The 14465-nt window shown below is 44.6% G+C and overlaps 1 protein-coding gene across 1 annotated transcript in view; it reads right to left on the bottom strand.

Moving 5' to 3' along the window:
• Positions 1-2685: 2685 nt before the first annotated feature.
• Positions 2686-14465, bottom strand: part of LOC115558918 (CUB and sushi domain-containing protein 1) — a 116366-nt gene continuing 104586 nt past the window's right edge. The window contains exons 55-67 of the mRNA XM_030377469.1: positions 12048-12221; positions 11597-11663; positions 10673-10779; positions 10177-10250; positions 8603-8714; positions 7881-8060; positions 7436-7501; positions 6793-6954; positions 5904-6016; positions 5642-5729; positions 5385-5511; positions 4664-4726; positions 2686-2885 (exon numbers count right to left, since the gene is read on the bottom strand). Coding sequence (XP_030233329.1) covers positions 2726-2885; positions 4664-4726; positions 5385-5511; positions 5642-5729; positions 5904-6016; positions 6793-6954; positions 7436-7501; positions 7881-8060; positions 8603-8714; positions 10177-10250; positions 10673-10779; positions 11597-11663; positions 12048-12221 — 1493 coding nt within the window. The 3' untranslated portion in view covers positions 2686-2725. The remainder of the gene's footprint in view (positions 2886-4663; positions 4727-5384; positions 5512-5641; positions 5730-5903; positions 6017-6792; positions 6955-7435; positions 7502-7880; positions 8061-8602; positions 8715-10176; positions 10251-10672; positions 10780-11596; positions 11664-12047; positions 12222-14465) is intronic.

Below are 14465 nucleotides of genomic sequence, written 5' to 3'. Positions count from 1 at the left end.
AGATTCAGAGACGTGTTGGATAAACATGAACGTTCATTTAACTGGTGAATGTTGTTCTGATGAGTTCAACCTGAAGAAAATAGTATTATGTCAGAATAACAGGGTTGTGTCTGGAAGGTAATACTGCAGGGAAGATCTTCATGAAAATATAAATGCTAGTATTACGATGGTAACAATGTCCCATATTCAGATTTTGATTCACATTCACAAGTGATCAATAATAAGGTAAAATTGTTATAATGTGAATTTATAGTTACAAGGATGCATAATCCCATGTATTCATCCCAGAGGGGAAATTATTATTATGAATACAATATTCACAGAAATAATCGTAATAAAAATTTAATTTTCAAGGGAACTTTCCTTATCATATGTGGGTAGTTTGCAATATAAGCTTTCAGGCACAACCAATGGAAATATAAAAATAATATCTAACATTAAATTATATTTTTAGGATAAATGCGGCAATTTAAAACAGAATCACAGTCCCTCGTGGATACGTCATGTTGTCACGACAACAAAAACAGAGCGCGACGCAAAGGAACATGAAGTATGTTCACAACTCCTGGCAACAGGGGGCATGGGATAGTACTGATGTGTATATACAAACACTGTTACCCTGTATTTAGTCATCGGCTGTCTCGTTTTTTTTCTCTTAAAGATAGACATTTTTCAATATAAATTCTTCATTTAATAGACTCATTTTTCCAAACCCATGTCATACCCAAAATGATTTGTTTATATTTTTTGTTCAACAACCCATTCAGAAAACACACTAGTGCAAAATTTGTGCGATTTTTCGGAGTTTGATATAAAGTTTGTACGGCGGGGCTCCCAGAGGCAGCAGCGTCACAGGAAGTCTATCAGGGGTGGAGGGGGGGGGGCCCACCTGGCGTTTAGCATATCATCTGTTCATCATTATCTTCACTGAAGAAAAAAATGCAGGGAAAAAGACAAACTATTTGCCAGTTTCCATAGCAACCTGCTTGATTGACTGCTCCAGCGATAGTGGTTGCGTTCATCTTGATGTCATCAATCGCTCGTTTTTTCAAGTGTGTGTGTATGTGTTTGTGTGTGTGCGTGTGTGTCTCTTAGAGACTTTGAGTCTGTCAATGCATTGTGTCTTGTGGCAGGAGAAGGGCAGTCACTCACTGACTGGTGTTTCGGCGCGGGCTTACGGTCGGACGGCACTAGGATTAAGCCACGGTTGATATCGGTGTGGTCCGATGTCCCCCGGTAAGGACGCGAGGCGGTCGTCCATCTAGTGTGATCTTTCTGTTTCTGAATCAGGAACCGCTCCAATGACTCCAACCACTGGGTACCGGATTTCACCGGCTTGGGGTCTGAACAACCGATGCAGACCAGTAGCCCAACTGGTGGTGGGGATGCTTTGATTCAATAACGTCTGACTAGCTAGCTAATGTCTACCGTAGCTTGAATACACTGGCACAAGCGACCGTGTTTGTGTGTGTGTGTGCACCAATCACCCCAAAGTCTGTCATAAGTTAGCAGTAGTTAGTGAAAGACCTCGACCAAACAGAACTTGCAAAAATGATGTTGTGGTATTTTGAATACATATGTATATACACAAAATACCAACATTCAGATGCAGAGCCCCATCGCAAGATAACTAGTGCTAATTTAGCACTAGATGCACAGTCCGGTAAGGGATTTTTTCGAACATCAAGTTTAAGGACAAACACAGGGGGAAGTCACTGGTTGAGATGTGGGGCTATTTTGGTTGTCGTGACTCTGCTGGCCCGGACACCTCTCTCGAAGCAGACTTGCAGATCAACGTCTCCTCTCGTTAGAGAGAGGGGACGGCTTTGTGGCGCCGTTCACGAGCAGTCCCCTGCCATTACCTGATGTTTGTACGCGTATAGGTGGGGACACTGCACGCTGTGAGCTGCGATCAGCGAGGAGGAGGTGGCGGCGGAGGAGGATGCAGAGTAGAGAGAGGGGGCGGTATGACTCAGATAATCTCAGATCAGTGCTTTGAGAAAGTCGGCTCCAAAATGAAATTCGAGGCCGCCGCTTGCTTGTTGTTGTTTTTTTTTCCTCTCACAGCAATGCGCAATTTTCTCAGTACTGCTCAAAGCGCTCTCTTTTTCTGTGAGATCTTCATCTGATAATTTCCATATCCTTGACCCATGAGGCACTCACCATGTTTTATCCGTAATGTAATTCAACAAAGTAAAAATATTGATCATCGCTTCCAATTGGTGCCAGATATGTTAATTACCATAAGCGAGTAGCGAGTTTGAGTCGTTCCCACATCGGCGGACAGGGGGGGACAGCCTTGCTTGCTCTCGTCCACTGCAGACGTGACACCCGTTAGGTTACCATGGTAACACGTAAGCGGACCCAATGGGGACCAGCACCTGTGGCACAACCAGGAAGTGAACACCTACACCCTGATATGCTTGCCGTCTCTCTCCCTCTCCCCCTCTCCCTCTCCGTCTCTCCCTCCCTCTCCCTCCCTCTCTCCCTCTCTCTCCCTCTCCCCGGTCCGTTGTCCGGTGTGGTTTTTCCCGCCACATTGCAGCAGGAGGTTCCTAGCTTTGAAAGGCTAGTTTCACGCTAGGTTGCAGGGGGGGGGGGGGGGGGGGGGGGGGGGGGGTTGGGTTGTTGGGGGGGGGGGGGGGGGGGGGGGGGGGGGGGGGGGTGAGGAAGGGGAGGGGGCGCTACACCCAGCGTCCGAGGTGGTCCCGGTGTCGGCGCAGCACTATACCACCGTGCAGACCGTGTTGAGGGTGGTGTCGAAGCGCACCGCCTTGGCCTCGGTGGGCTTCAGCGCCGTGTCGTACATGGGGTTCTCGAAGGACGCCTGGCCGTTGCTGCTCTCGTGGCCCACGTAGCCGTTGAACTGCACCTTGGGCCGGGCCCTAGGGGATGCAAGGGGGTGGAGACAAGCACGGGGGGGGGGGGGGGGGGTTAGCATCCACTCACGCTGTTTAAACGCCCAGCAAAACACACACACACACACCCGCACACGGTCAGGAGGACGCGGTCAGGCGGAACGGCCGCTCATTATCGAACTCGGTGCATAAATCATATCAGATCCACGGCGGCGGGGATGAGGGGCTGTGTGATGGGGACGGAGGGGCTTTCTCGCTCGGGTTTTTCAGAGTCTGCTCGTGTCTCAATCGAATGCAATCCGAGCGGCTCGAGTCAGAGAAACGAACAAACAAATTCAATTTGATCGGCAATGTTTACACGGGGAACCACGGCAACCCGTCAAAGACACCCCTACCGTCTGCTCGGCGGGATCTGTACCGGGCTATAGGACGTGGCTGCTGGACTGCAGGACCTGTCTCTTTCAATTTTGACGGATAACATTTGGTTATCACGCGAGTGTAATCCTATTGAACACAACTAGTTTCTCCCAAGCTGCGGGAAACTATTAGCAGCCAGGACTACTGCTGTGGTGAGGCTGTTCTGCTCTGACCTCATTAGGAGGCAACGTGTGTGTCTGTGTGTGTGTGTGTGTGTGTGTGTGTGTGTGTGTGTGTGTGTGTGTGTGTGTGTGTGTGTGTGTGCGCGGGAAGAACAAACCCCAGGGAGTGACTAAGTCTTTGTGCATGTTCAACCCATTACTTTACAAACCTACACGTGAATGCATGCCGCCACACACACACACACACGCACGCACGCACGCACGCTCTACATTCCTGATTTAAAATGCTGTGCTACTATACTTTTAGAGGTCATTTTGTAAATTCTTTCTCGGGAATGACAAAGTTATTTTGTAATGGGGTTGACAGTATAAATGCATAACAGACCAGCAGGGTGGACACTCAGCCATTGCTTTAAGAGGTAAGAGGGCGTAAAGGTCCTCACCTCCCCCTCACCCACCATTTATCTAGGCCTAAACATACTGTATCTTGTCGGCATTGGAGTCAACGTTAGGCGGGGGACAACATTTAATAACCAGAAACAATGAAAAATCGAAAGCAACTTAGGAAAGTCCCTGAACTCTGCAAGAGCCAAGTGGGGTTGCATAAATCAACGCGTTTTTTAAACGCCTTTCTCTTTTTTCTATCGACTATCGTGCTCTTCCAGAAACACAATGGCTGCAATGTTGAATTGTGATATTTACATCGTTTTTTTTATATTACTGGAACTGTATTGCTGTTGTGCGTCTGGAATGTTTTTTTTCCGAAAAGGATTATGGGTAAGCCGCACTCAATTAGTCTAACTTGCACCATGGCTAAATATCGGTTGTTTGATGTCATGCTGACAAGAACATGACAACATGAGATCAAAGGAAAACATTATTTTTTTCACCTTTTAAATGATGTTGTTGAGGCAAGACACGCATGTACGCAAACATACACGGATAATTCACTTCCTTTTTGGAAATGTTTCATTTCATTAAAAATATTGCATTTCACTGCTCACGATCTGCCTGCGTTCAGCGTCGCGTTTTGGTGGCTATGTTGAATACCTCCTCATCAAAGCCTCATGCATATGCAACAAAAAAAAAAGCACAAGACAAGACACATTACTTGGATGCAATATTTTGCCGCTCCATGGCAAATACCATGAAAGAAAACGACTCCACCAAAATAGAGCGTGACACGGGTGATTGACAGTGGAAGTGGGGGCCGGCAGAAGTCTGGTTGCCAGCGGCAACCAAGTGAAAGACAGGTGTCAGTCTTACCTGCCGCCAGGACCCCACGTGTCCTTTGGTCGCTCATTGTCATCCGTGTCAGCAGACAACGTCCTGCACACAACCATCCACTTTACAGTTAGCACGGGCATGCTAACTTGTCCTCTGCCGGATTCCCATGCCATCAATGTGGTCGATGCTAACCCGTTAGCAATATGCTATGCTAAATTCACGTCAATAAAAATGATGGCAGCCTTAGCAGTACAGCAATGCCAGCATGGGATCACTAGCATATGGTGCCATTGAGTTTCCGATGTGGTTGCCAATTGGAAACGGTATGGCCATACTTAAATCAGATAAGTATACACAGAGTGGTCAATTATACAGAAAGAGTTCTGGCTTCCGCTCTTCATTCCGTTCACATTATTTCATAACCCTAGTTCCTTTCCTCCTATTTAATGCCTCAAAAGTAAGGACAACAATTGAGTCACACTATTGATACAAATATCCATCAGTGCAGCTTCCTCACAATGTATGACAAACAATGGATACCATGCTAAGACATACTTAGTGGCTCTATTGTCGAGTGTATTGTCAAGTAAAACTGAATTATGTGGCGGTAAAAATAAAAGGGGAGACTGAACACTCTGATTGAATACTTAACATCTGATTCTAGTATATTGTGCGTGTGTATGTTCTCTAGTGTACTTGCCTTTAAAGCAGTGCAAGAGGGCGGCAACTGCTGGCTCTGAGCCGAGGTGACGTGGCTCACCTGTGTTTGTAGAGGTAGAAGGCAAAGCCGGAGAGGATGAGTGCAAAGAAGGGAACCAAAATGGCCGCCGCCACAGAACTGCTACTGGTGTACGTGCCGGATGGATCCACCACCGTGGTTACAGGACCTAGTAAATAGAAACATGTGTACACGTGTGTTTGGATGGTTTCAAACACAATGCATGCAATGCAAGTTTTCTTTATTGTTACACACTATTGTAATCTTGCCATTGATAGCTCTGGGGACTAGGCACCTACCTTGCTTGGTAAGATAGAATTTGCCAAAGTCTTTACTATGGATGTGACCTTGGTAAACATACGACTTCTGGTCAGCCTCTGCAGCGACCTGAAGGAAAAAGTGTGATATGTGTTCAGATACTCAGCACATCAGCCCCTGCCTTCAAAAGTCCCTTTACATCGAGTATTATCGCTGAATAGCCAAGCAGTGAAACAATTAATCTAACCCTGATTTAAGTACAATAGTGGTGTGATTAACCATAAAAAAAACGAAATGGCTTACATAACCATCCATAGCCCAGTTGTCATTTTTAAACTTGCTGTAATAATGCTCTGTTGGGCCCTTTATCTGGTAGACTTTCAGCAATAACTGGTTTTCTTCTGACTTATATGTGCCTGGAGAGAGGGGGAGAGAGAGAGATGAGGCAGATTGTGACACTGATCAAGATGTCCAAGAAAATGTTTTAATTAACCTAAAAGTGGATAAAATGAAACACAAAAATTAAATACAAAAACACATTTTGCTGATACATGTGGATAGGCATGTACAAAGAAAGAGTTTAGATATTGAATAGTAGACCATTTTCTTCACTAAGCATTATTACATTAAAGGGTAATTACTAATTATTATTGTTGTTATTAGTTTTTTTGGCACAATACTTAGTTACATGTCTATCCAAATACTGACCTGATGGCCATATCGAGGATAGAATTGCATTACTTTGGTAACAAACTTCAGGTTACAATTAAACTAAAATGGCATTTTGAAAATGACAAAAAGACCAATCAAAGGAGAGTTTTTCTCTCTCAATTAGGCTACTTCAATACAATTGGAAAAATGTTTTTTTTCATTCCACAGTACGGCTTAACATCTTCAGCACCTCATTGGAAACAATATAAATCAACTGAAATCCTCAACGCCTGTGAATAGGCCTACCCGCCCATATCAAGCAGGGCCACGTTTATGGTAGCAATAAATTGAATTTAACTACATTTACTCTCTTCCATCGTTCCTGAAACTATCTTTCTTTGGCGAGTAAACTTAAGAGTAACTTATAGGGCACCCCAAAAAAGCTGAATGCCTTACGAGTTTACTGTAATATCGCCACCAGAATGAACCTTGTTCCTCGTTAACTCGGCGCACAGTAACAGAACATCATAATTGGTCTTACCCGATAGTTTTATGGACACTCCACTGGTCTCCAATAAAGTCACGTTAACTCTGCCACTGGAAGCGTTAAAGCCAGTTACAGTAATCGTAGAAGCCTGCCTCTTCCCAAGGTACTCGTAGAAGCCGCTCCAGTCAGAGTTAGGAGAAAACACATCCACTGGAACTATAAAAACACAAGGCATATGGCGTGCTGAATTACAATACACACTTGAACCCCGCAAAAGAAAGACCAACGGTTTTATTTAAATCCCCCCCGACTGAATGCTTTACTCAACTCTAGCGACTATAAACTGGGTTTGAACATTTGAAATTAGTTTAATTTAAATAAAGGGAAAAGTACATTAAAGAAACAATTATTCGTTTTTTAATTATTAAATATGAATCTGGAAGCGGTTGTCAATTAACCAAAACCGTTTTCTTTGTATGCTCATCAATATTAACATTGTTTCTTACAACCACTTTGAGCCCGCAATACATACAGCGTGCAATCTGTTTTGGTTAACCATCTGCCATGCACTTGCAGTTCCTAAAGTTATCATCCTTTATTTTGCTGAAAGTGCATTTAAAGATGGTTGCTACTTTATGCAGCTCTGTTAAAAATCGGGCAGTTTCAGGGTGGAATCCGAGGGCACCGTTTCACATACCGCGAATCTTGTTCTTCTGGATTGCAGAGTCTCCCTCCATGGGTTTGGGCTGCACCTTCACTCCAACTACAAGAATTAAACAGCCATGAGTTTTGGACGGGCACCTCCATGACAGCCTTCCCCTTTTGATTTGGTGCGAGGTAATAGAGTATTTGACGGAGCGCTGATGGCGTGTCTTCGCAATCTGCTACATTGCAACGCGCGGCGAAGGATGTCATAAGGCTAAGCCAGATCCCCAGACCTAACATTTAAAAAGCCTTTTAATAGGATCCATCTCTCATAGGTTATTTCTCTCATTAATATAATATAATGTTCCTTCTCTCTTGCGCTAAATCACCCAAATGAGCAAGACTTGTCGTGGTCTGGGATTTATTTAATAAATGTCCAATTAAAGTTAAACAACCCCCCCCCCCCCCCCCCCCCCCCCCCCCCACCACAGCATTACCTTTACAGAGTGGGGGCTTTCCAGACCATCTACTGTCACTCCTGCAGGTTCTGTGCTCTGATCCACCGGCCAGATAGAAGCCATCTTGGCAAGAGTAAATGAGCGTGTAGCCCAGCGTTGGCAGATCCAGCGCCCTGACATCCACATTACCGGGGGTCTCCGGCTGCCTGCATGAGTGGGCTGGGAAGCAGACGGCAAGAACAGGGCAGATGAATAGATAGATTGGGACGCGGAGGACGAGAGAGGGATGGGGGCCAGATAAAGAGAGAGAGAGAGAGAGAGAGAGAGAGAGAGAGAGAGAGAGAGAGAGAGAGAGAGAGAGAGAGAGAGAGAGAGAGACAGAGAGAGACAGAGAGAGAGAAAGAGAGAGAGAGAGAGAAAGAGAGAGAGAGAGAAAGAGAGAGAGAGAGAAAGAGAGAGAGAGGGAACACGAGAGGCACAGGGAGAGAGAGACATACAAGGGACAGAGAGAGAGAGACAGAGACAGAGTGAAAACAACACAATGGAACAATCACAATTTGGATTGGATTCAATACACTCGAGAGCTGGAGTTGGAGTAGACGCTGATTTCCAGTGACGACATTAACTAAATTGACTACTGCAGCAGCTACTACAAATATGAACAGCACTACAGGTAGAACACTGCAATTGAACCAAAACAATCCTAATGATCATGAGCATACCATCAAAAGGCTTTCAGGGAGGCGGTAGACATGCTTTACCTATGCACTCGGGCTGAGTGCCACTCCACGTGAGGTTCTCCAGGCAGGCCCTGGTGGTGGAGCCCAGGATGTGGTAGTTCTTTCGGCACTTGAAGGAAATCTTGTTGCCAACCTTACCAAATGATCACACGGTTAGGTACTACTTTGGTTCCGTTTCCTTTTGGCGCGTTTCGTATCACACACTACTATGCACTCTCTGCACTCTGGTAAGTCATTTTTCAACAAAATTGACCTTGCGCTAGTCCACTGAGCAACTTAGTTGCAACTCAGCACCTCGTCAAGTGAACAGTGAAGTGCTTAAATAATAATAAGCATGATCGTTGTTAAACCAAAACTCATCTATCGGCCTTGGAAAAAACAAATAAGGCGAGCTCATGTTTCATTTGCTCTGGCACACGAGTCTGGTTCCCCCTCCAGTTCAGACAGATTTCCAGTAGAACTGGCCCTGTTCGGGCCAATCCCAACCGTTTGATACACTGACTTTACAGAGAGGCGCCCTTTGGAAGCGTTGTTGAGGCATTCTCATAAACAACCAACATGGCTGCCATGTGGCACACGTTGCATCTTTCTGATTGGTTGTAGGTCTATCCCACTGCGTCTAGAAGCAAATTGGTCAACGCCACGGCACTTGGAAATAAAAAATGAACTGAAAGGTTCTTGACTAATATGCGTATTGGTCTGGCGATGTTAGGCTAATTGTTTATACCACAGAAAACTCTAGTGGTGGGAGATGTGTATTATTTACAGATAAAAGCACATCTTATCGTGGATTAGAACAGAATGGCGTGGGAATGGCGTGGATGATTTAAATCCGGACAGTTGAATAACCAACACACACAATGCACTTGATCATGAGCCGGGTCTTGTGGCAGGTTAGTGTGCGATCGTTATTATGATAACAGTGCATGGTCATCAGCACATCGGGCCACTTTAAATTAGCTATGCATAATTGTTTTTGGTACCAGCGCTCACCAAGCCGGAACAAAATGTCCCCTCATAATCAGTGGCAGGGTACCCTACTATTACAATCATTTGGGCTCATCGAGGGATATTACCCAATGTTCCGTTCCCGTTCTGCCTTTCAGAGAGCCACAAAGTACATATTATGGTCATTCACAGCACTGCTCTCACGAGTAGTGAAAGTGGAGCTCAGAGTTGAGTATTATCACTGGAGTTTGAAGTAAAATAAAAGAACAAGAGGTTCACCCACAACACAACATATCTTCACTATACTGGCTGAAATAGTATCAGCCATATCATTGAATAAGGTAATATTTTCTGATGTTGACTCATATTGAATAGTAAGTAGCCTGTAATATATACTCTAGTATCCATTGAACTTATGTATCTCAACAATACATTATTAATTCATTTCATAATGTATTCCAACAATACATAATGAAATGTAATTTAAACTATTTTATCATAAGAATAATTTTGTATGCATTTAATAAACTATGAAGTTGTATCGCTCCATAATAATTGAATGTATAGTTTAACGAATTATAAAGTATTATATTCCAACAATAATTGGCCTAATAACTTAATGAAGTATAAACGGGTGTATTTCAGACCTGGAAACCCTGGGCCATCACAGGGATACCGTACGCTGGGATTCCTGGGTCACGGCAGATGTTGAGCGCTGGATCTTCTCATATGTGCACGCACGTTCACACACACAGACACACACACAGAAACACACACACACACGCACACAAATTAATACAACATACAAAGAACTAAACAAAGCAACCCCAAAACTGCAATATTACAGAACTGATTTACAATTGTGTCCAATTCCAAACTTTTCTTGTCAGGACCCCGCTGTGGAACATTTCTAATTGTTAGTGCGGCCAGCGCTTTGTTTTTACACACTCTGCAATTGCCCTTCTCCTCCCAAGACCAAACATTAAACTCTCCCTTCCATCACCACCACCCCCCCCCCCCCGTCTCGCCTCTTTTTTAACTAACCACTGTTTTCATTTATCTTTCGTCCCTTCCCTTCCTTAGCGTGTCGCGGCGGCGTTCATGTGTGGTGGGGAGACACTGGTAGGTATTGTTTCTTCATACCTATGCAGGCGGGATGTTGGCCGCTCCAGCTGCCTTCCGCCTGGCAAACCCTGGAAGGAGAGCCCACCAGCAGGTACGGGGGGTGGCAGTAGAACCGCACCTCAGACCTGCGGATCAAAACGCATGTTTGGTAAGCATTCGATAAAACGCCCCAGAAAACACAAGCCGCGCGTATTGCTCAAGGATGTCTCCAGGTAGAGTGCGGAAATTGGGGTTTTGAGCCCCGAACCTTTTGGGCTGGATGTTGTACGCCCTTATCACTACGTCCTGCCGCGTAGAACAAGTGCAGAGTTAGATAGTAAGCTGTACCTAATAATGATGAACGAGCAAGAAACACTCCTGCTACACTTCTGCTAAATGCAAAGGGACCAACGGGAGAGGAACACAAATTATAATGCTTTGCTTTTTTATTTCAGTTCATTCAAATCCAAATGTTGTGATATTAAAATTGGGGGTTTGAAACCTTCCTGATTAATGAAGCTGCGTTGCACAAGGCAAATTAATAAACACCTTCAGACGTTCGGAGGAAGTGAAATGGATGAGAAAGCGAGCAAAGGGTATGGTTACTAAAAGCCCCCTCCAGTGCTCCAGTTGAAAGCACAGCCTCATTACTACCTACCTAGGCAGCCGCCTGCATGAAACCTACACAGGTCCGTATGACCGCGATCGCCACTAACCGGCTATATGTAAGGAAAACTGATACCGAATATTAATCAGAAACAAAACCACAAAACCAAGCTACCTTGGTGTACACCAGCCCTTACCTACTGGGAACGCCTACTGCCAGTAAAACCAGCACACTGCTGGAACATGTCAAGGCAAATACACTATGAACCACTCCATCATTTGGCAGGCGCTTGGATTTAAAGGAAAGTAGGGATCCACGTCAATGAGGAGCCGGGGAGAGGCACATGCAGGACAAACCTGAAGGTGAAGATCTTGCCCTCTCTGAAACCACCTCCAGGTGAGCCCGGGTCGCCACAAAGAACGGCTGTGGGGGCAGAGAGATGTATTGTTAAAAAATAAGTACTGAAATACACACATCTGCGCTTGATTCTAACAGAATTGTTTCAGTATGTTTACCCATTAAAGCTATTTGTCTCTGTGTTTTAGTGCAAGAAAAACATAAAACAATACAACAATTAAACTATGATGTATAATACAAAAAAAAACTTTTTTAGTACTTTTTTTTTGCCATCCGTAATCCATAAAACAAACCAAGGCATGAATCTATTTGTGATTTATTTTGTAATGACGCTACTCAAATATTCATTACATGCATCAACGATATTATGATACGGAAAAAAACCAGCACTACTTAAATATAATTGGCTTTTTAACTGGATGTTATGGCCGGTTAAGATGAGTTACATACGTTGACATTGTGGGATGTCTCCCCTCCACGTCCCGTTGCCCTCACATGTTACCACGGCAGGACTGGACAACTGGTAACCATGGAAACAGCTATAGCTGACACTTGAGCCCCAAGACTGGTCTTTCCCCTCCACCTTCCCATGATGCACCTGGGGAGGGGCTCCGCACTTGATCACTACACACACACACACACACACACACACACACACACACACACACACACACACACACACACACACACACACACACACACACACACACACACACACCTTAATACATACTCAAATATTGGCACATCTGTAGCTGTAAATATAGATTTTTTTTAACCACACACAGCTCGGCACTGATGGCATTGACAACATGCTAAGCCTTCAGCATTGTTGTGGAATAATGTGCAAAGATGGCTCCTTGAAGTAGCCAAACAACAGAGAGTGTTCACAACAGCATGCACGGCAGCTTGAATGCAATGCACACATGTGATTATTTTGCATCCTATTTGCCTATTGATCATACGCTTCATGTAAACATAGACTGTCTGTAGGATTTCAGATTGGGTGTCAATTGTGTACTGATAGTATGTCAAGTTGGCAAAAATTCAATTTGATGGCGTGGTTTAGCTCTCTTGTCCAATAGAAACATGTTGATTTAATTTTACGCCTCAGAATGTGTGTGTTGAATTAATATGGTATTGGATTAATAGTGGCATACTACCAGACCCGGCAGTCCTACTACGTTTCAGCAAAACTTCTTGGGGGAGAAGGCACAGAGCTGGCTCGGAAACCAAAACACGACTTTTGTATCCTGTTTCGTTACAGAGATATTCTGCAGACGAAAACATTTCTAACAAGTGTAGGAAGCTTTCGATAAGCGTGTTTCCACAGTGGCCAGATAAACGTGGTTGATTTTAAACCTTTACAGACACATTTTTTCAATATACTAGTGCTGGCCTGAGTTTGGGTTTGCTGTTAATAGCCAATTAATTGCTTACAGATGCCTCCTCCGGCAACGCGATTGGTAAAACAAATATGAAGCGAAAGACCTGCACGTTCTGCCAGATTTGAGGTGGTCTGGCATCAGACTTTAGATATTAATATGAAGAGGGATTTGTGCGACAAGTAGTGGCATAAATAAATCGCCAATTTGCGAAACCAAGCAAACTAGGTCCTGTGGGTACCCTATATATATCTTGAAAGTCTAGCTGGCTGTAAACTTCATGGAGAGGCGGTGAAAAGATGGTCAGAAGGAGTTCAGCCTTGGGCCAAAGCCTCCCGCCTGTGGGTCAGTTCAACGATGCTTCCTCCCACCCAGCGATGGTGCTGGAGTTGGAAACACAGGAACAATGTGTGGAAAGGAAAATCCAACCTATTGCTGTGGTGTAGAGCGTGACGTAGGGTCTTTAACCAAGGTCTGATCACACCGAAGCATCCCAGAGCAGAGTACAAACGATAAAGAACACAGGAAGTCTAAGGCAGACTCTGGACGAAATGCTTTGAGGTTGAAAGACCAACGATAGCGACCTTTGCGCAGTGTAAGCCAATTTAATTGAAAAGAAATACAAATAATAATCTGTAAACAAGTTTGACACTGTAGGTAGCCAGAAGCACAGCTCCCAAAAACAGACGGGTGGAAATGTAATAAAACCTGACACGGTTGACCGATTTCAGCCAACATCAGGTGGCATTAGGGGGGCGGTAAAAATGAAAAAAAACGTGTACGCTAATTACACCTAGTTCCGACAGCTGGCCGGCGCCCTCCACGGCACGGGAGGCCGCGAGCCGCCTCATTTAGGCTCGCCAAGCCGCCATCTTACCTCTGCGCAGAGATGCCAATTCCTATCGCACACGGGGCCTAGTTAGGCCTTAAAATACTATATTCTTTTCTTTTTTTTTTGAGGACCATATGGGTTGTAAGTATTTTTAATTGAACGTGTGCTCTTGTGCTACATGCCATAATGACTGCTGGTCTGCTTTGGAACCTGGGAGAAAAGCCCGGAATCTTCAAATTAAGAACAATACAAACAAGAGGCTGTCGGGGGACATGGGGTTTCCCCCCGCCCTTCCTGCTCCTGTGATCTTCTCCTGGCTCCGTGACCAGAAGCACATCAAAGTCCATCTGCATAACAATCAATGACAACCATGCTCTGCCTGCTAATGTCATTACATTACGGAAAGTACTGCACTTATGCTAGGCGTCTATGTGCTATGATCGTTATATGCATACAAGCGGGAGGAGAGAATGTTGCTTTGACTTGCTTTCAAAAAAAGAAGCTATCTGTAATTACGCCAACCTTTAGTCAAATGCACCAAATCAGCAACGTCCCACTGAAATGTTTTTCTAACCTGCTACATGGATAGCATGTAGGAGTTTGTTGTTCCACACATGGCTTTTGCATGTTTGCATTCTTTTTGGTTGTATAATT

Source organism: Gadus morhua, chromosome 14 (genome assembly GCF_902167405.1).
Source record: "Gadus morhua chromosome 14, gadMor3.0, whole genome shotgun sequence".
Classification (NCBI taxonomy): domain Eukaryota; kingdom Metazoa; phylum Chordata; class Actinopteri; order Gadiformes; family Gadidae; genus Gadus; species Gadus morhua.
Note: the sequence above shows the minus strand (reverse complement) of the source record. Positions and strands in the feature narration are given on the sequence as shown.